Genomic DNA, 21,404 nt, shown 5'->3' with positions numbered 1-21,404 from the left:
TTGCAGAGAAGGTAGAGGTTTCTTCAAGAGTTCTCTACAGGGAAACTGGAGGGGGGTCAATGCAGGGTGATGGTGTGGGAAAAGGCTAAGGCACGGCTCAGTTTATCTGGCTCAGATGGAAGGCAGGCAGCTGGAACAGTCAGGAAGTGAAAGGAGGCCGATGCTGCATGCTGAGAGATGGGGTGCAGTGCTAAGTGCAGCAGAGATTCATGGGATGGGTAGGGAAGGCTGGGAGCTGGGCTGGCTGCAGGCTGGAACGCAGCCTGGTCTCACTGGGACTCTCTTCTGTGCTCCTGCAGGATCCTCGCTCCAGCATGGGGCAATCATCTCAGGCAACTAGCTATTCACGAGAATTCCTAGCTGCAGCTCCAGTTTAGATTTGGCATCAACTGGGAATTTAAGGCTGAAAGCCCCCATGGAAATTCCCCCGGCATTTCAACTACAGACAAGACAGACCAAGATAAAAAGCTGACTGATTGCAAGAGATATCCAGTGATACACAGTGATACACAGAAAGAGATACACAGTGAGGAGAGGGTTTAGACCTCGCATATCTTAGCAGAGTCACCTGCAGACTCAACATGAGGGCTAAAACTAATCCAGGGAGAAACCAATCCAGGGAAAAGAGAGCTCTTACCTTTCAAAGAGGGGGTCTGAGCACTCTGAGTGTTTAATGTTAACACCACTGATCAGTAACTAAAAGCCCAAAGCTTAGTGCAGGCAAATCGCAGGACCAAATGACAGTCTCCAGAAAGAATTTATTACTGTTTACAATCTCTGCAACAAAGACAGGTCTCTCTCTCTCTTATTTAAATGGATGTTAATGAATAGCAGTCAGTGTCAGGCTGGTGTTTTCAGTTACAGAGCTGTGGGGGAAAGTTACTGCTCTGTGAGCTAGAGAGCAGGGAGAGGAAAAATAATTGTAGCACAGATAGACATGGAGAAATAATTTCAGCTGGTATTGACTCATAATTTCTAGGAATGGAAGTTGTCTCCGTGCCATGATAGGATATATTTACTCGTCTGCAGTCTCTCAGAATGCTTCATACATTAACATATGTGCAGTAAGACAATTAAAGCGTCTGGGCTGCTCCTGACTCCTGATTACAGAGAACTTTGTCTCTACATGTCTTTAACTGTTCTCAGTTTGGTGTGCAGTCCTCTGCGTCCAGTCACAGGGTCACTACACAGACCTCTTCCTGCAGCCACCAATTCACTAACTTCAGAACAGGAGGGTTCAAAGAGGGCATGAAAGAGTTCAGAGTTTGGAAAGCACCACTATCCCACCTCTATTCACAAGGCATCCCCAATGGGGAACTGAGCATGTTCAGTGCTGTGCTGCAAGCTGGCTAATTGCTGTGGGACACTCTGGGCCTCATTACAGTAGGGAAGCTATAGAGAAGGGGATCAGGAATTCAAGCCTCCAGTTCCCTGCTATGGCTGGGACTTTCTGGGCATATAAACAACAATATGGTAAGTTTTGATGGGCAGTCTTTCCCCTACAGCAAACCTGTGAAAATCTGACTACAGGGAATTTTCTTTGGAGTTTAAAACGGATTTAAACCCCCCCAAAGAAACAAACACATTTCCACCCCTGACCTCCTAAACCACCATCAAATGAGGCTGGGCTCGAAGCAATATTCCCTGACATTGCAAAGTCAATTGTACAGATTGATCTATGATCCATCACTATCCATCTCACCTGTCTGGCACATACATGAATTTTGGGATGGAGGGAATGGGCCAGCAGAGAAGCAACAACACTTCACTCTAAAAAGGTAAAGTGGACATGGATGGATGCCTGGGGGAGACACACTGGAGGTGGGGGAGCTGGCGCCTGCAGACAGTGGGGCAAATGCAATGCTATAGTCATGGCTGTCTTGTGATGAGGAATGCAAGCGCTAATGGGAGGAAGGCAGGCAAGCTACAGCTATAGCTCCTTCTCTCTAGCATATCCCCATTTGTCTGTGTACACAGAGAGCAGATGGTGATATGGCAAGAGCAGACTCACAATGGAACTATGCTTGAGCTCCTCTGCTCATTTGATCCACAGCCTAATTAGAGAAACTGTTAGCACAGAAAGATGAAAGATACAAGACTTCCATCTTTGATACTGTATTTATGGAACAAAATCCTGCCAACCCCTTTCATGGAAAATTCCCTCAGAGGTTGTTTGTCATCAGTAACAGCCTTTCTATGTGTGGACAACAGGATGTGGCTTAAGGAATTGAAAAGTGGGAGAAAAAAATCTTGATGCTTCATAACATTAAATTTATGCTATCTCAGAAAGACAAAGGCCCAATATGCAGCCAGAACGCAGTAGAGGGAGGGTGAGTCATAGGTAAGTTCAGAGCTTGTCACTTTTTGGGGTCACGGCTGTGTCTCAGCCCAGTGTTGCCTCTGACTGAGCTGCAGGAAGGGCAGGGGGAGCCCCAGGTGTTCGGCAGTGAAGTGGGCACTGCTGACTTCATTTCTCTGTGCAGCTGCTTGGCAAGCAGGATGGGATGATGCTGGTGGGGGCAGCTCCTTCTCTCTTACCTGCCGTGCTGGGTACTACCTTAGAGAGGAGAGGCTAGCCTGGGGGAAAATCATAGAACAGTTTAGGTTGGAAAAGACCTTTAAGATCATCAAGTCCAACCATTAAAAATGAGACTATGATTAGTGTAGCAAGAAGGAGACCATGTGTAGGTAACTTTCCTACCAATTTTGCAGACTCAAGAAGCAGAGTGAACCACAGTTCAGCTGTGAGGTCTGTTTGCTCCTTGTTCACCCTCTGTTTCGTGACATGCCCAGATGCCTCCAGGCAAATGCTCCCTCTCCTCCCAGCTTTGATAACTGACCCTTTCATCTTTGCACCAGAGACAGCTGGGTCCTTTGCGGAATTCATGTGCTGGGCTCTCAGACTGAGAGCACGCACTGTGCTCAGCACTCTCAGACGAGCTGAAACAGAAGTCTGCTTCATAGACACTGCCAGGTTTAAAAGAGCACAAAAGCTAGACAGGGGAGCCTGTCTAGCCCCTTCTGTGGGCAGGCTTTGCAAAGACCTCAGCCAGAGAAGAGGGAGGCTCCCAGAGCCCCCAAAATACAAGTGATGTGTGTCGGAGGGTTCCTGACAAAAACCCTGCAGACACAGATGTATGTACACCAACGAAAATGTTGCCCGTCTCTTCTCTACCTCTATTAACAATTTTCATATTTCCCCATCATCACCCTGTCTGTGGTGTCTCAGTCCCGGGAGCCAAGCACAGGGCAGCTGCATGGCTGCAGGGCGTGGAGCAGATGGGCTGTTTTACTGTGATGCTGAAGTCAGTAAGACAGCAGGAAGGAGCAGCTGAGTTCACATACTCTTCCTGCTGAACTGAAGACACCACTCAAAAGCTGTTCTCTGGCCTCCTCCTCTGCCTGACCCAAGGAGACATGAGAGGATGAATGGTTCAGGCTTAGGAAGTGATTTGCTGCACAAAGGCTGTTTGTTGGAGTAGGCTGTGTTCCCTGCTTTGAGTCAGTATGCATTATAGCAAGACACTCCTTTCCCATTTTGTGCCTGCTTGTACTTTCATCAGAAAACTTCAAGGGGATGAGCTGAGACAGTGAGACTCTCAGCCTGGATCTGCAAACTCCTTCAATTCAAGTGTTGGGGTGCCTATCATCCCTGCAGATCTCTCTTTGGGAGAGGAAGTCATTCCTAGAAGTGGTGGTGATGACTGACACTTGCTGAGTCTGAGCATTTTTTTAATTTTCTGGGAATCATTTCCATACATGTTACAAAATCATGTCTTGTTGAAGCTCAGGTACAGATTGGGATGGTTGGGTAAGTACTGCATGCTACTTTTGCACTCTGGCCCCCTAACCTTTATCCTGTCAGAACACCCGGGGGTGTCCAGATGTGCACCTGGAATGACCAATAGTGGAACAGTTAACAATCCATGGAGAGAACAGAAGAGTGACAAGGGAGTGGATATGCGCTGAGCGCTCCTGTTTCCTCTTAAGTGTCTGTTAAGTTTTGTATCTAGCAGTTTCAGGATCTGAATAATTGATGAAGCAACTGATGTCTCAGGAGACAACTGAGTTGCAGTACATCCTTACAGCTCCTCAACTTTGCACAAGGCTGCTGCTGTGCACCAAGTCTGAATGGAAGGAGTCTTTGCTTAGAGCCTGGAGGAAGGATGGGGAGATCATAGCAACTTCCAACCAGAGGAGAAACAATGACTCAAATCAGGTGTCCAAGAGCAAAGATGATCTGTGGGGATTCAGGACATCTGCAAATGAATTGGTGCCAGCGTTCTATGCCTCTGACAACCTTCCTAACAAATTCTATAGCAAAAATGTGGTCAGACATTCAACTGGTAAGACAGAAGAAGAGGACTTTTGAAGAAGACAGCATTTCAGTGGCTATCTTCACTGGGAACTCAATTCAGTGATGCCCTCTTTGTGAGGGGCAAGAAAAGGTGGGGATCAGTGAACCCAGATTCAAGGTACTAAGCAGAATGCCTGCAAACGACATGAAGACACAATATTTGTGGAATAAAAATGACGTGTAGCCAATCAACATCTGAATACTTTCCCTTCTTTCAATGTTTTCTTCAGCTTTATGTGCCATGCTCTTCAGCTTATGATAATTCAGTCCTACATGCCAAATCAAACATACTATTGATGTTCTTTGTAAGTAAACATCCAATGAAGGTATAGACATAGTATTTACTGGGATCCAGCAAAAGCAACTGGAGTTCTCTGTCCTTGGTTATGCAGGAAGTTTGATTAGATGATGTACTGGTCCCATTGGGTCTTAATAATCTTTAAATCTATGCCTCTAATCCAAAGTTCACTGAAGTCTTTAGAAAAACAGTAACTTCAATGATCTTTGGTTCAGAGCCACTGTATTGAACCTACAGAAGTTGAATGACACTTTACAAATACGTGGTTATCTTCCCAGATATTTATAATCCTCGCTCATGGTCACGGTATTTGACTAACTTCCCAAAAACCCAAACAGATACTACTAGAAGAGACTACAGTCTATCCAAAGGGTCCCTACCATAACCCACAGGAAGCTGCTGGATCTCTGAAAAAACATTAGTCAAATATGTACTTATTAATGAAGGAATGAGTAAAGCCAAGAAACCATCTGAATAAGTGGAAAAAGAATGAGTATTAAAAAAATTGAGTACATTTTTCATTATAAACTCTTCACTTAACTCAAACTGCAACTTGTTTTCAAGAGCCTAGGGGGAAGTGAATCATACTCATTAGGAAAATCAGCCTCCCCTCAATCAATCCTGTGATGTAACCTCTACTGTGTAGAGTTATTGCTTTAGAGATAATGTCATGGACTTCAAGAACAATACATTTTTATATAATGCAAACTTTGATTATCCAACAGAATGCAGTTATCTCCAGAGCACCACCTATATAACTGTACAGTGGTAGGGTGCTGTGTTGATAAACAAATTCTGGGTAAAAATAAGGGAGCTACAATGTTGAATCTTACAAAAAGGACATCTTCATGGTTCAAAATGCTTTTATACTGACATAACTGGTACTGGTAGCTGTGTGACCTGACAGCTCTGACTCCTGTCAGAAACAAGATGCAGCCACATGGCATGTGCTCATCTACCACAGCCTTTGAGACACACACCTTTGCACTGGTTGCATTATCTGAGTTGAAGAAGAAGCAATTCACTTTGGCAGGCCTTTCAGATCTGTGATTCCTCCTCAGCAGGAAAGCGTCAGTGGTGACACCGCCAGTGTAAGTTGCTGCCCACAACCCAATTACCTCTGGGAAACAGCTTATGGCTTTCTGGAACTCAGATGCTGTGGCAAGCAATCTGATCAGATCTCATTGTTCCTAGTGACTCAGAACACAAATCTCTCTTCATCAGTCCCAAGCACTGTTGCTGATATTATCTTAGAATAGGGGGAGTAGGATAGAAAAAAAGAAAGGGAAGAGAAGGGAATGGAAGGGAAACTTGTAAAGGACCTACAACCATCAACTAGTCCTACTGCCTGGCCACTGTGAACACCTCTCTAGGAAGCCTATTCCAGTGTCTGACCAACCTCTTAGTAAAGAAATTTGACCTTCCCCTGATGCAATTCTGAACCATTCCTATGTGTTCTGTCATCAGATACCAGGGATCAGCACCTTCCACCCACTTTCCCTCAACAAGATGTAGAGAGCAATGAGTACTTTACAATTTTATTGAAAGATTCTCATCTTCCCATCTGACTTAGCTGGGGTGGTCAGATAAGATCGGTGTGAGCACTGGAACAACCACACCTTTAAGTCTTCATATGTTTCATAGATGCTGGACACATGCCAGAAAATAAGCCAGTTTCCTGATTTCTGGGAGAGGAACTGGCCAAAGTAAGACCATGACACTTTTAGTGCAGAAAGGAGGCTTGAAGTACAAAAATTGCAGGCCAAGGGCAGGGTCTTCCAACTTTGCATTCAATCAAGCCCATCTCTTGAAGACCAAGATTTGCCAGTTTCAATACAGAAAGGGGCTGAACAGTCCCATCTTGGGAGGTACCCCAGGGCAAGGAGGGGGTCTTTGCCTTCTCCCCTCTCTGAGGCCAACCATCATAAAACTGTGTGCAGTGACTACTGGTATTAAATACATAGTTTTAAAAGGGTCTACCAAGATGAGTTTAAAAAAATGCTGCTTAGGCACATCCTATATCTCTGCTTTTATGTAGGGCACCTCTGTGAGCAAACAAACTCTTTGACCCAAGTGTTTCCTCATGAGTCACTGGCTCAAGAGATAGGGATAGGGAGCTATAGCGTTGGCAATCACTGTGTACCACGTGGACCAAGTGGCCACACAAAAAGCCAAATTCTCTGTGGCTGAAATTTTCAAATCCCTCCGAGCAACCTTCATCCTGTGACCTGACCAGGAAGACGTCTTTTGCGGTAGGGTCTGCGAGAGCATCCAGCAGTGAGCAGGAGGAAGTGCAGAATAACCTGCCTACCAGTTAAGAGACACGAGAAAAAGATGGCAGGGGACTGTGGTGGGAGCAGTCCATCAGGGACACTGTCCTCTCAAAATCACAGAATCTGCCAAGTTGGAAAGGACACGCAAGGATCATTGACTCCAGCTCCTGGACCTGCACAGGACCATCCCCAGGAGTCACACTACGTGCCCAAGAGTATCATCCAACTTCTTCTTGAACTCTGCCAGGCTTGCTGTTGTGATCACTTCCCTGGGGAGCCTGTTCCAGTGCCCACCTCTAGGTGAAGAACCTTTTCTAATATCCTCCCCTAATATCATCCCCTGACACAGCTTCAGGCCATTTCCTCGGGTTCTGTCACTGGTCACCACAGCGAAGAGGTCAGTGCCTGCACCTCCTCTACCCCTCATTAGGAAGTTGTAACTGCAATGAAGTGTCCCCTCAGTCTCCTCTTCTCCAGCTAAACAGATCAAGTGCCCTGAACTGCTCCTCACAGGGCTTCCCCTCAGGGCCTTTCACCGTCTTTGTTGTCTTCCTCTGGACACTCTCTAACAGCTTAATATCTTTCTTATATTATGGTGCCCAAAACTGCCCATAATATTCAAAGAGAAGCCATCCCAGTGCAGAGCAGAGCAGGACAATCCCCTCCCTTGACCGGCTGGTGATGCTTTGCCTGATGCCCCCCAGGACACGGTTGGCCCTCCTGGCTGCCAGGGCACTGCTGGCTCATATTCAGCTTGCCATTGACCAGCACCCCCAGGTCCCTTTCCTGGCATTGCTTTCCAGCATCTCATTCCCCAGTCTGCCTGTACATCCAGGGTTGCCCCATCCCAGGTACAGAATCCAGCACTTCCCCTTGTTGAACTTCATATGGTTGGCGATTGCCAAGCTCCTCTTAATTTGTCGAGGTCTCTCTGCAGGGCCTCCCTGTCTTTGAGGAAGTCAACAGCTCCTCCAGTTTTGTGTCATCTGCAAACTTACTTAGTATCCCTTTCAGTCCTGTGTCCAAGTCATTTATGAAGATGATGAAGAGCACAGAGCCTAAGATGGAGCCCTGTGGAACCCCACTAGTGACAGATCACCAGTCTTATGTCACCCCATTATTCATTATTACCCTCTGTACTCGACCCCTGAGCCAATTGCTCACCCACCACATGATGTGTTTATCCAGCTTGTGCTGGACATTTTGTCTAGAAGGATCCTGTGAGAGACAGTATCAAAAGCTTTACTGAAATCCAAAAAGATCCAAAAATCAACTGGCTTCCCTTGATCAACTAGATGCTTCCAGTCAGCTGGGTCTTCTCCGCAATCCCAAAACCACTCCAAAATCATCAAGAGAGGTTGTGTGATGACGTCAGCCAGCTCTTTGAGGATTCTGGGATGAATCCCATCAGGCCCTATAGAGTTGTAGGGATCCAGTTGGAGCAGTAGATCCTGCACAATTTCAGGGTCGACTGGGAGTGGATCATTTTCGCAGCCATGGTCCTCCAGCTCAGGGCACTGAGACCCCCTTGGTCTGTCAGCTGTGTTGAAGACAGAGGCAAAGAACACCTCTGCCTTGTCTCTGTCCCTGTTTGTGAGGTGACCATCCTCATCCTGTAACGGGCTGATGATGTTTCTATACCGCCTATTGCCATTAATGTATTTGAAAAAACTCTTTTTTATTGTCCCCCATTTCTCATCAACTTCAACTCCCGTTGAGCTTTGGCCACACAAATTTTCTTCCTACACCTGTAAGCAGCATCTCTGAATTCTTCCCATGTCACTTGACCTTGCTTCCACTGGGTATACACCTTCCTTTTTTTGCCTTATTTCCAAGAGAAGATTCCTGTTCAGCCAAGTTGGCTGTCTGACTTGTGTGCTTGACTTCTGACACTTGGGTATTGCCTGCTCCTGTGCCCTTAGGAAGTGATGCTGGAACAGTGACTATCACTGCTGGACCCCAGCACGTGCAAAAACATTTTCCCAGGGGACCTTACTAATTCCCTGAGCAGTCTGAAGTCTGCTCTTCTCACATCCAGAGTTGACATTTTGCTGGCACTTCTCCTGTCAACAGAGATTTTAAATTTAATCCCTTTTAGGAATTTTCTGGCCCAGGTTATACCAGCTGTGTGGTGCTCCCAGTTAATTTCTGGAAAGTTGATGTCCCCCATAAGGACAAAGGCAGTTGATCTGGAAGTGTTGCTTAGTTCCTCAAAGAATAATTCATCAGCATCATCGTCTTGGCTGGGAGGTCTATAGTAGACCCCCAGAATGACATCCACATTATTTGTTTGCCCCTTGATTCTTATCCAGAGGCTCTCAACTGTGCCATTGCCAACTGTGAGCTCCATACATCCTAATCCTTTATTACACACAGTGCCACCCCTCCACCTCTTCTGCCCTGTCTATCCCTCTGGAAGAGCCTGTAACCATCCAACAGGGCACTCTTGTCACAGGACCTATTTCACCAGGTTTCCCTTATGCCAGTGATTTCAAATCTCTGGGACCATGCCAAAGCTTCAAGATACTCTTGTTTGGCAGCCCCTGGAAAGGGAGGAAGGGGAGTCTGATGGCTGAAGCAGGGACTTGAGGATTTGCTCCCAGCTGTGATGCTGACTCACTCACCCAACCCGACAAAAAGGCTATTTGAACTTGGCAAATGGTTGCTGCCTGCCATGGATAGTTTACTCCCCTGAAGAAAGCAAGCAATTCCTCATTTGATGCATCTGCACCAGGCACAATGTTCTTGAATGTCTGGTAGAAACAGGACTTCTTTCCTTCCCCTTCCTCTGATTTTTGTGTTTAGGCAGGCAGGATCATAGGGTAATGTGAATGCTTGCTCCAGGGGGACCAGAGGAAGAAAAAACGATGACCAAATAACTTCAGAAGAATGGGAATTGCCTTCAGGGAGCTCCCCTTCATCCTCCGCTCTCATCAGCTGAGAGATATTCAACATCGTCCTGCTCTGCTAGTCGCTGAATATTTTATACCATGGCTACAACCAGTCCATTTGTATTCTGTTTCTCTCTTTCGTCATATCTATTATAAACGAGTAGTGTCTGGGAACTCTCCCAGGGAAGATTTGCCTGGATGGCTATGGATATTTTATAGTCAAATTGTGAGAGTAAAACAGCTTTCAAGTTCTGTAGAGGGGGGAAAAAAGGTAATAAAAGGGTTATTAAAAAAATAAATAAATGTCGGGATTTTATATGGCTTCTTTCCATAGTGACAGAGCTTTGGTTTGCTCCACGATGGGGCTGGAGTTGCTAGGAAAAGCTTGGTCTGGGAGATACCCTCTTGCAGGCACTGTCTGCCAACAGGAGCAATCTGATATGCCCTTGGTAAGTGCTGCAGTTGGCTCAGCAGGGCTGGCACCTGGCTCGGTAGGACTGCACTGGCACTAGGTGAGCCAGGGATTGGGGTCATGACTGCAGGCATATGGGAAGCAAGGCATGGCTCAGGATTGTAGCAACTGCATCTTTACCTTCATATTGTTGGATATGTGATGTGGGTAGGAAGGCAGGGTCTGTGCCCTCATTTGACAGAAGTCCTACTGAGACCTACACTCTCTCTAACCCATGGCTAAAGAAGAAAAGCTAAATAAACTTGCTTTACCCTAAAAACTCTGAGAGGACTTCAGCCACTAGGGGTATCAAGCCTGGCACTATCGAAAAAATGTACAGCTTTCTGGAAGGGTTTCACAACTTCCATACAAGCAAAACCAGCAAGGGAGTGATCAACATGCATTAGAAATTTAGATCAAGCTGGTGAAACAAGTGTGTCCCAAACATGGGTTTATTTGTGCATGTGCAGAGATGAGGACAGCTATGCCAGAGTGTTGCCAGTGTGGTAGTAAGGAGGAAGATCAAGTAGTGTAAGAATTAGTAATTATCACAGTGGGAATGACGAAAACCAGCCAAGTTCCAATTACCAGGCATTCTGATTTTTCCTGTAGAGGTTTCAGTTTCACCCTGCTGCCCCAACAGGTAGAGGAGAAGTCAAAATGGTGAAAGAATATTGTGACCGGCCTCGAAAGAAACTCCAGTGTTGAGCAGATATAAGACACTGATTTTCAATCTGCAGAGAGATACAGAGTGGGTTTGCTAGACCGAGTCACGGATTGCACAAATGCGCATATTTTAGGACAAGAGAAAAAGAACATTTTCTCATTTATTTCTCTTTCATTCTCTGACTCTATCTAGTCAGTCTAATTTTAAAATAATTTATTCCCTCTCAGCTCAGCAGAACCCACACTGGAAATAATCATTTGACATTAGAGTCTATCTACCTTGCACGAATTTATCAGTCCCTTTGTGCAACAAAAGTGGAAAGCAGGCAGGGGCCACAGCATTAGGTATAAAGGGAAAAATCAACAGATGTAAAAGGCATCTGAAGCTGAGGAACAGAAAATAGCACTCAGTGGCTTTCTTAGATTTTGGGAGTTACTGTAGCTTTTGCTCTGGGTAGTTTGTGGGTGGAGCATATGAGTAAAGAGTTAAAATGCTAAAAGCAAAAAACCTATAATAAATTGATTCCCTGGCATGTCCAGTTCACCCCATCTCAAGAGAGACCACCACATGAGAGCTGTAAAACAGAGCTCTTGTCCAAAAGCAAGCAAAAGTTGATGGGCTTTTTCTTTACCTGTGAATGAACTTGCGATATGACACACAGTTGTATTTCCAAAGCAAACAAAGAAAAGGAGGTGTCCTCTCCTTACCTCTTTCCTTGCCAGTCTCCCACCAGTCTGGCCCAGTCTTCACCGAAATAAAAAAACGAGAACCCTCTCCAAGCCTCCAGGACATGGAGGAATTAGGAAGCAGAGCTGACTTACCATGAGGGCCAGCTGCAGGAACATGCGAGTTTGCCAGACAGCAATAACAGCTGGACTCTGTCAGCTAAGCAGGACCAAGAAGTTCAGGAAAACCTGGTGTGAGCCAACACTGACAGTGCTCTTCTATCTGAGCCACTGCCAGCATGACTACAGCATAGAGCAGCCTGTCTGCAGGGGAAATACAGGTGTGTGCAAACACCTTTGATCTGGCCTGACGCCTCAGAAGAAAGACACAGATGGAGACCTGCTCAGTGAACCACAGTCCAGCCCCTAGCCCCCGGCACCCATGGCTGTCAGGGTTTCAGTCTTGCCCAGATTCTGCAGTTAAACCTCTCAGCTGTGCCACAAATGAACAGAGATGTGGTGGCCAGACTCAGGAGTGCGTTCCCTCCCAGTGACATCTACAGTCCTGAGCAGAGAGCTGTTAATTAACCCCGTTTATTGAAGGGCGGACACATTCCTGCCTGGGCCCTGATTTTTCAGTCAGGCTCCAGGCCAGCAGGTGATTAATAACCAGCGTGCTGTGGGAAGAGTGCATCTATTATTCAAATTAATGAAATTATAATCAAGAGGTGACGAATTAGCAATTGCTCCTTGACTGGATATGGAAACTCATTAGTGTACCAGGCGCTTCTGGGGTGCTTGCTGCACTCACAGGCTTACAGTTAGAGAAGAGGGAGTCAGGCAGACCAGATAGCCAGCCCCTTGGCACAGCTGGGAGAACAGGCATCCTGCCCACCCTAAAATAGCTACAGCCACTGCAGAGTTCTCTGGTCCCACAAAACCCCTTAAACTCCACCTCTTCTTTATTGGACAGACTGACTGCAAGGTACTGCCCGAAGGATGCGCTGCAACAGCCTCAAAGCCCTGATGCTCCTGGGCTGTATTATGGGAATTTGTATTTGAAAGTATTTGAAAGCAGCTGCTTTGAACACTGGAGTAGGACTCCTGCCCTCCTGAATCGCTGGTCACAGGCATAGCTGGTGGAGAGAAAGGCTAGAGTCTTCCTCAACAGCCTGCTCAAGGCTGGGGTTACCTTTCCCTGGAGGGTACTCACCGATGTGCTTCCCATACATGTGGTAGTAGAAGGAGACACAGTAGTACTTGGCAGTAATGTTGTAGAGGGGGCTGATGAGCCGGGCTTTGTCTCCTGTCACCCGGGGCCGGGATGCCTCGATGAACATGTAGTAACCTACAGAACAAGATGGAAAGGTGGGGAAAGGTAGCATGCGCTGGGTCTCCCTTCTTGCAAGCGATGGGAAGCCAATGGCTGGGAAACTACTCCTCCTTTGGGAGACATGGCCTTGCTCTCCCCTACTGTTCTGCACCCAGTGTGATCCTGGCCAGAGACACTTGCAGGATGTCTGCATGCCTCTTCTGCCTTGACAGTGTTTAGGGGAGAGCAGCAGAGATGGGCATCTGCAGACCGGCTGTGAGTGCATGCAGCAGCGGAATCCCTGAACGTGCACACACACATTTGTCTGCGTGCAAAATGAGCCTTCCTGCTGCAGCACAGGGACCCCAGAACTGACTCCGTGGTGTAAGGAGAAAACCAGAAAGAGGAGGGAGAAACCATTCCCAACTAATTTCTTTGCCTCAAGCAGAGGGAGAGAGGATTCCATCTAAACAATACTGTTGTCTGAAAAGAACAATACTAAAGTAGTAGTTAACAGCCCAGGGAGGAACAGATTAGCTATTTAATTTGTTGACATCATTTTCAACGCTCAATCAGGTACTTAACGCTAATAGGAAAAGCCACTTTCTTAGCTGGCCATTGGATGTCTCCCATTTTTTTCTGAGTTCAAAGATATGTGCTTGCACACAAATTTACTTTCCTCATTAGAGAAAGGTGGAAGTAATATCCAGCTAAAATGGGAGCATTTAGTCCATTCACAGCTAGCGTGAGCAATGCATAACACCAGTCTCCTCCAGCTATGAGGTGAGGCAGCTCCTGTCTCTCGTAGTCCTGCTTGGCACTAAGCAGATCTGTTTGCCTCCCTGAGACCCTTGAGGAAATAGCTGGCTAAAACCAACAGAGCCATTTCAAGGTGTTGGAGACGTTCTTGTACTTGTTTATCCTTTTTTAACTTCAAAACAAGCATCAAACAGTACAAGGGCATTAGGCAGCAGGCAATTAGCTGGTAACAAGAACTAATGCTCACACTATTCCCTTCAACAAAGTCGTGGGTGTTTTAATTGTGTGTTTAATGCCAATCAGTAACATGCAAATTAACTGCCTGCTCCCCGCACCCTGCGCAGAGGAGAAGTGTGTTGTGTGGAAAGCAGATCAGCCCTCCGCCAGCTCCCAGAGCCACAAGGCTCCTGACAAGCAACGGCATGCATCTCACCCCCCCAGCCAAGCCGTAAGAAACCCAGATGTGTGCCTACCCTCCGGAGTACCGCTGATGTCCGTGGGGGGGCCTGTGTTGACGGTGCGCTTGGGGTTCTGGGTGAGGGCATTCTGCCGGGTCCAGTCAAAGTTGTCCATCTTGTCCTGCATGAAGCCGCAGATCTTCTCGTCCTCAAAGCGGCAGGTGTTGTCTGTGGGGAAGGAAGGGAAAGGGCTGGTCAGCTGCTGCTTTTCAAAACCTCCTCCCCAAGCTGCCTGAGTACTCGCAGAACTGCTATGTCACTGTGTCGAGCCGGGGGCAGATGGGCAGCCCTCGATCTCAGGAGGAGGCTGAAACAGAATGTATCACAGAAATCACAGAACGGGTTGAGTTGGAAGTGACCTCAAAGATCATTCAATTCCAAACCCCCCGCCGTGGGCAGGGCTGCCATTCACTAGATCAGGTTGCTCAGGGCCCCATCCAACCTAGCCTTGGACACTTCCATGGATGGGGCACGCATAATATCTCTAGGAAGCCTGTTCCAGTGCCTCACGGCTCTCTGAGGAAAGAATTAACTCCTAACATCAAATCTAAATCTCCACTCTTTTGGTTTAAAAATATTCCCCATTGTCCTATCACTACCCATGATATATCCAGATTAGTATTATTATGGAAGGGTTAATCGAGCCTGATGGATGTGATGGTCTGACAAAATAGAACAAAGGCAATATAGCTAAAGAGAGAGATTCTGCTGAGAGATCTGAAGAGGCAAATGTAGAAGAGGGTAGAAAGAGCATTGAAGGCAAACGGGCTACAAGGGCTTTTATATCAGAAAAAACTTAATAGTAGAATAATTTCCCCAGGACAGAGGAAAAAGCACCAGCAGATGACACCCCCCTTTAGGCTATATATTTAACTAAACTATGACACACATGAAAAAAAATCAGCTGTGGAGAAGAGGTCAGCTCAGTGTGACAAATGTGTCATTTGGCTAGAGTACATTCAATTTATACCAGCTAAAAGGCACATTTGATTTTGAGCTTACGCTGGTTTCCCTAACAAATAAGTCATGTAGGTAAAAGATTTTCATGTAGTATCAACCACATGTACAATAGGGCTCGTTTTTATTACTGCCACAAGACACTTACACCCTACAGCAATATTGTGAGACAGGTGAAAAATCTTGTGCCTAGACATAACCCAATATGGACTTGCATAGACTGGAATGAATAGGACATAACAACACTGAAGATTGTAACCTTTGTGTTAAAAAGGTAGTTCTTGAGTCACAAAAACAAAGGCCAAAGACCAGCTTTATGCTGCTGATGCAATAGGAGAGGGATGGATGAAACAGGCAGAAAAGAAAGAGAAAAGAGGTCCAGGACCCAGAGCAAAAACTGCTGTGTGTTCTGAGAGGTCCCTGGGCAGAAACTCGAGCTGGATGGAGAACGGGCTGAGCATGGGATCTCAGACCTTGCAAGTGGTCCTCCAAACAGATATCAAAAGTCTGCACATCTATGTGGCAAGGACTTGGGTTCTACATTCTTGCCTGTCTCTTCTCAGTATCCCACCAAAGCAGTGAGAAAAGAGGAGGCAGCCTCCTGCTATGGCCAGTAAAAATGTCTTTGCCAGCATAGGTTGGACACTGTGTGGCAAGCCAAGGGCTTGGTTCACAGACCAGGGCTGTTGGGTTTTCCATAAATTCAGCAGAAAATGCCTCTCTTTCGAGTTCAGCACAGCCATCAGGAGCTTGGCTGGGCTGGCCACTTAACTGCTGATTAACCCTGGCTAAGTGCTTTCCATTCAATCTGCTCATTTCTAATTAGCATCCAAATGCGAATTAGCCACTGCTCTGTGGTGCCTAGCACAGGGGTTGCATGGCATCTGGAGCTGAAGGAGAAGGGAGGAGTGGGGAGGAGATGATGGAGCAGATGCTGGCGGGGGGCTGAGACAGGGTAACTGCGTGGGATGGGGGGGCCTTTTTCATTCCTCAGCACAGGGAGATGGAAGGAGAAAATAGTGAAAAAGCAGCTTCTAAGGGTCCTTCTTCAGCTCTCATGGCTGAGAGAAGGGAGTTCATGGTTGTACCAGATACCCAGTGGTCTTCAAAGGAGGGGCTGGAGGCCACAAGCTTGCTGATATTGCTGGGTTGTGTAATACCCCTAGTTTCTCTCCACTGGACCAAAGACAAGAATTTCCATGACTTCAGCTCATGGGTTGCCAGCTGCAGTTAGAAGAGACAAGTTTTCTCTTAGAACGACATTATCCTATACAGTAGAATCGTCACGACTATCCTTTTCCAAAGGGACTGGGATTGTTTGCACTTCTGACACTGTGGTGCACATGGACTTCAGAGAAAGGTAACATCTTTCTCCAGCACAAAATTACCTTAACAGGGAATATCAAGTGTAAAGCAGAGCTGGAACCTGTAACACAGAGGTCAGCCAGGCAAGTGATTGAGAGGGAGCAGACCCACAAATGAGGAGGCACAGACATCAAAAGAGAGGCAGATTAAGGAGAAAGCACTGGCTCAGGTGGAGATCAGAGGGAGCTGTACAAGACAAGAGGACTGAAGTATTCTCAGTATTCTCATCTTAGCACCAAGGTCTGGTTGTGGCAGCTGATGGACTACTGTGCCTCATTTGTAAGAAGCCACACACGCCCATGGGATGAGACTGCTCAGAAAAGATATTCAAAAGCCCGAAGAGAGCTCTTTTAATGTCAAAACAGGGTCCTGATTGCATTTGGTGCTCTCACTCAAATGCAGCTAATTTCAGAAGGTAACATTCTAGCAGAGCACATAGACTAGAGAAGGGTCCTATGCATCACGGATCAACCAGTGCTGTTGCTTAATTGACAACATGATCCAGCTTATGTGCAACACCACTTGCTGTGCGGGAGTTTGTGACTACAGCACATTACCTCTGCTTGGCTTGGGAGCTCAAGGCACTTTGCAACAACTAATGAACAAGGCTTCTTAACACCTCTATGGCATAGCAATGCCTCTTTCTATACATCTCCTGCCTTACACATGGGGAAACAGACGCACAAAAGTATAGACAAACACATTAAAGGTCACAGCAGGCAGCATCTAAGCTGGAAACAGAACCTGAGTGCTCTGACTTCTGGTCCTTTGGTTTAAAACAAGCCACAGGAAGGCAAAGGTTTGTTGTTTCTCCGAGCTAGAAGTGGAGGTGCCATGAATAACTAGGAGATGTTCAGTGTGGTTTGGGACACCACCAGCACATCACTTCTGTGTGGTTATCAGCAAAGCTTGCCAGGAGAAACCTGGTAGATCCAGCCAAAAGGAAAACCTTTAAAGGGCTTTCTGTGTCTCAAGAGGCCACAAAGGTGACCTGATGAACCCAGCTGTGTGAAGCAAATCTTCTTGCAGTTTTACCCCATCTGCCAGGGATCCTGGCTCAGCACCATGGTGCAAAGGAACCTTCCTGTTTAAAAATTAAGAAATGGATTTAAATATTGAACACAGGATTCGTTCTCTGGATGGTTATATGTGGGGTGCAGGTAGCAGAGGAGCTGGTTCCTCAAAGGCTGTCTTCGCCAAATAGATTTCCTTGGTAAGTTTTGCGGTGATGGCAGCTCAGTGCAACATGTTTGCACCTGGTTACAGAAACCTCCCTGCACTCCCAGGGGAGGCACCCTCTGCTGTGGCTATTAGCATTTTTGTTGCTTTGCCTTCTTGAGGAACATAATGGAGGTTTTCCTTTCAAGTCCTTAGAGGGAAGCCATCCCTGAAATTCTGAAATTCTGGATGCCAGATGAATACAAAAAATAATAATCCTATTGCAGCTGCAGCCTATGGGTGCATAGCAGATGGAGTGCACTTGAATAAAATTGCCGGCATCATTTAGCTGTGGTCTGAGGACTGAAACTGGCTTAGAGCATAAAGAAACTTGCTCTAAACCTCGGCTCTCTTGGAGACCTGTTAACTGACCCACAGGCTCTCACCTTCTCTTTGAACATCAGTTTCCCCACGTAGAAAATCGAGACAATGAAAACTGTATTGAGACCTCGAAGTACATCGTGAGCTAAGAGAAAACATTTAATAGTCTCTTCCATTGTAATCTTCTAGAGTATTTATCACCAGTAATGGAAGAAAGCTTCACAATGACATAACTGGTTGGGTCATACTGGATTGCTGTCTGGTTTAATATCTCAAACTGCAACAAGGGGATAATATGGCCTACACAATCCTATTTGCCATTATAATACAAAAAATTGTCACCTTTTTTAACCTTTGCTTTGTACACATTCCTGAAGAACGGGTACAAATTTGAGTAATCCAACTCTAAACAGCAGGCTGGCATCTCATTCCCACATGTTCACACCTGAGCAACAAGATTAAATTCCTCTGGACTATGAGGCATTATCAGAGACAGGACACACAAGCACTAGATGGTAAGAAACAAACCATGGTAATCTACCACAACCAGCATCTGGCACAGATCACCACCCACCTACTTGTCCACCGTCCCAAAACATTTTAGCACCACACACAGCCAGACTGCAGATACGTGAGAAACAGTGTTGCTGCTCTGGAAGGGCAAGACACATTGGCCAAGAGAAAGCTATACCATGTACTTCTTAATGACCTCATCACCAAGTTGCAAGGGCACATCTGGTAGAATCAGGGAAACCAAACCATCCAGTGCTGATGAGCCGGAACAGTTTGTGGGTTGGCACTGCAGCGTTTGGGTTAGAAAGCGAAGGTTATATCCAAATGAAAATGCAGGGGAGAGGTAAGAAGGACAGAGGAGATTCCCCAGCACCGGAATTTATTCAAGGCATTAAAATTATCAGTTATTCTAGGAGAACTTTAAGATAATTCTTAGGCAGTTTTTTTAAAATATAAATTCTGGTTTTTAGAACTAGATCAACTAAATTTTAAGAGTCAGCCTTACTGGCAACCTCTAAATATTAGAAATCCTCAATGTCTTTTGTTCACTTCCTCTGCTTTTCCTTTATAGCCCTGTACCTGGCTCTGTAACCATGCCACACGCATGCCTGCCCCAATGTTATTAACATCTTATTAGGCTGAGAGAGAAAATGCATGAAGAAATAATTGTATTAAGTGACTCTCAGAGTTTGTAAATTAATCACCATTGTGCATGCCCTTGGATCAGGCTGCCAGAGGCATTAATCATCTAATCTTTGCCTTTCACTTGAGAGCTCCCAATGTTTGCTCCCAGAATTTGACTAGGCAGCCTAGCATGAACTTTTCCCTAGGGGTGGTGGTAGCAGAGGAACTAGGAAAAGAAGAGGTAGCAGGAGGGATTTCCATGTTACTGGGATGACAGTCTGGGAACTCAGCTGTGGTCCAAAGAAAGAGCTAAGAGCCTTTGGGCTCGTATTTACTAGCAGCTGGTCTGAAAGGAAGGGTCATATCTGAAATCAAGTGCAGTAGGTCCAATTTCAGGCGGCCAATCTCAAGGTGTGAACTCACGGGCAAGACCCTCATGACTGGTCCAGAGGTCCCAATATCCGCCAGAGGCTGGGCAACTTATATTAAGGTGAAATCATAAGTGTTGGGTTTACTGCATGAAAATACATGTGTGGCTGAATTATCCTCCACCGTAGGCAAATTTAATGCAGTTGTTCTGGACTCAATCAAGCTGCCAAAGCAGCCCCAGGCAGGCAGTCTGAAGGTTCAGTTTACAAAAACCCCAAGAGACTGGCACAATTAGGACTGAAGTTGCTCTGGCACTACCAATGATTTATGTAGTGTAAAAGCAAGTGGCAAAAGGCCAGATTTTGTCACTTTCCCCTGCAGGCTGGGATGCTTGCCTCCTCCAGCAAGTACCGAGAGACACGCTCTGGAGCAGGTTCCTGGCAATATGCTCCGTGGTTCCCAATGAGTCTTCTGTGGAGAATATTTAAAGAGGATCAGGAAGTGGAGAAAAGTAAGCAAATGCAATAAGGACTTAGAGCACCAAATCCCTCTAACCCTGTAAGCAGCTCCTACTCTCCGGCAGAGTATGGCTCACCAAACCATCCTCAGAGTGTGAGCTTGCAAGAATTAACACCTCATGGCTGCCTTAACAAGAAAATCCCATACCCTGATTTTTGGCTGCCTTCTCCTTCTCACTGATACCCTGCAGTGCAGCAGTACCACTTACCTACACATACACAGAGTAATACATTAAAGGACTGAATACTTACTCAGCAGCTGGAAAAAAGGAGAAACATATACATGGAACCACGTGCTCCCCATGGACCACTAGCAAGTAGTCTGCCCTTCTCTGCCCAAGAGCTTTGCCTGGCCTTATATCCAGCAATCGAAGCAAAGGGACTGTGTTTCATCCCCTGAAGATCACCCCACCACTGCTTCTAGCAAGCTAGAAATCCTCTTTCATGCTCAGTGGGCACCGTCACAGTCATGTTAAAGACCATCATTTTGAGACATTGTGTATTCTGCTCTCAAAATCAATGGGAACTCTGGTTGCTCAACAAAGATGGGCCTGCATCTTGGCAGGAATGACCAAAAGGAAAATAAGCAAGTTAACAGTGATGACAAAAGAAGGGAAAAGAAAGGGACTGTGCTCAAGAAGTTTATGAGAGGAACCAGATCTGAGCTGGACACAGCTCCATACTAGCCTGCAGAGATATCAAGTGATGTATTTTCTGGCCAGAAGAGCATGGGAATATACATTCCTAAACATAGATTATTTGGGGGTACATTTAATAACCTGCCTACTGGAAGCAGATTGCTCATTTTAAAGGGAGGGTGGTTTCAAGATCACAGTCTATCCAGTCACAGAGATATCAGGTGTGAATGAGAGCCATATCTCTGGTGTATATCTCCTGAAAATAATTTGAGGTTCAACAAATGGCAGTATTTACTGGAAGCTTTAGCGTATGCAATTTCATCCTCTTTTGGGAAAAAAGGTTTGAAAAAGTCAGCTGTGTATTCCAGTTGTTGGCTTGCCTGATCTGCTGAAGCACTTGACTAACATGCATTACATTCAAAACGCAAACACAAAGGTGTTGTTGCTTACCTGTTGGGTTGGGATAGTTGATTGCTGGAAGAGGAAACAGAAAAACAAGTCAGAACAGCTAGTACTCCCTCAAATCACAATCAAACTCTGAAAATAAAACAAACATATCAAGAAAGGTCACAGATGCACAAGTCTCCTGGTAGCATCCCTGTGAAACAGCAGTGCTCGGTGTCTGCCTTGGTGATGGAAAAAGATGCTGACGCTCTAATCCAAGCAGTAAGAGACCTTAAGAAACCCCCACCTAAGGGGTGATCCTGGGATTCCATAGGGGAACCCTTCTGGCAACCCAAGCAGTTTCCT

At 46.1% G+C, this 21,404-nt stretch overlaps 1 protein-coding gene across 1 annotated transcript in view; it reads right to left on the bottom strand.

Moving 5' to 3' along the window:
• Positions 1-21,404, bottom strand: part of MDGA1 (MAM domain containing glycosylphosphatidylinositol anchor 1) — a 148,505-nt gene that overhangs the window by 15,968 nt on the left and 111,133 nt on the right. The window contains exons 12-14 of the mRNA XM_050315589.1: positions 21,105-21,128; positions 14,147-14,299; positions 12,816-12,950 (exon numbers count right to left, since the gene is read on the bottom strand). Coding sequence (XP_050171546.1) covers positions 12,816-12,950; positions 14,147-14,299; positions 21,105-21,128 — 312 coding nt within the window. The remainder of the gene's footprint in view (positions 1-12,815; positions 12,951-14,146; positions 14,300-21,104; positions 21,129-21,404) is intronic.

The sequence above is a fragment of the Myiozetetes cayanensis genome, unplaced genomic scaffold (assembly GCF_022539395.1).
Source record: "Myiozetetes cayanensis isolate MyiCay16 unplaced genomic scaffold, myiCay2020 scf2-11, whole genome shotgun sequence".
NCBI lineage: Eukaryota > Metazoa > Chordata > Aves > Passeriformes > Tyrannidae > Myiozetetes > Myiozetetes cayanensis.
Note: the sequence above shows the minus strand (reverse complement) of the source record. Positions and strands in the feature narration are given on the sequence as shown.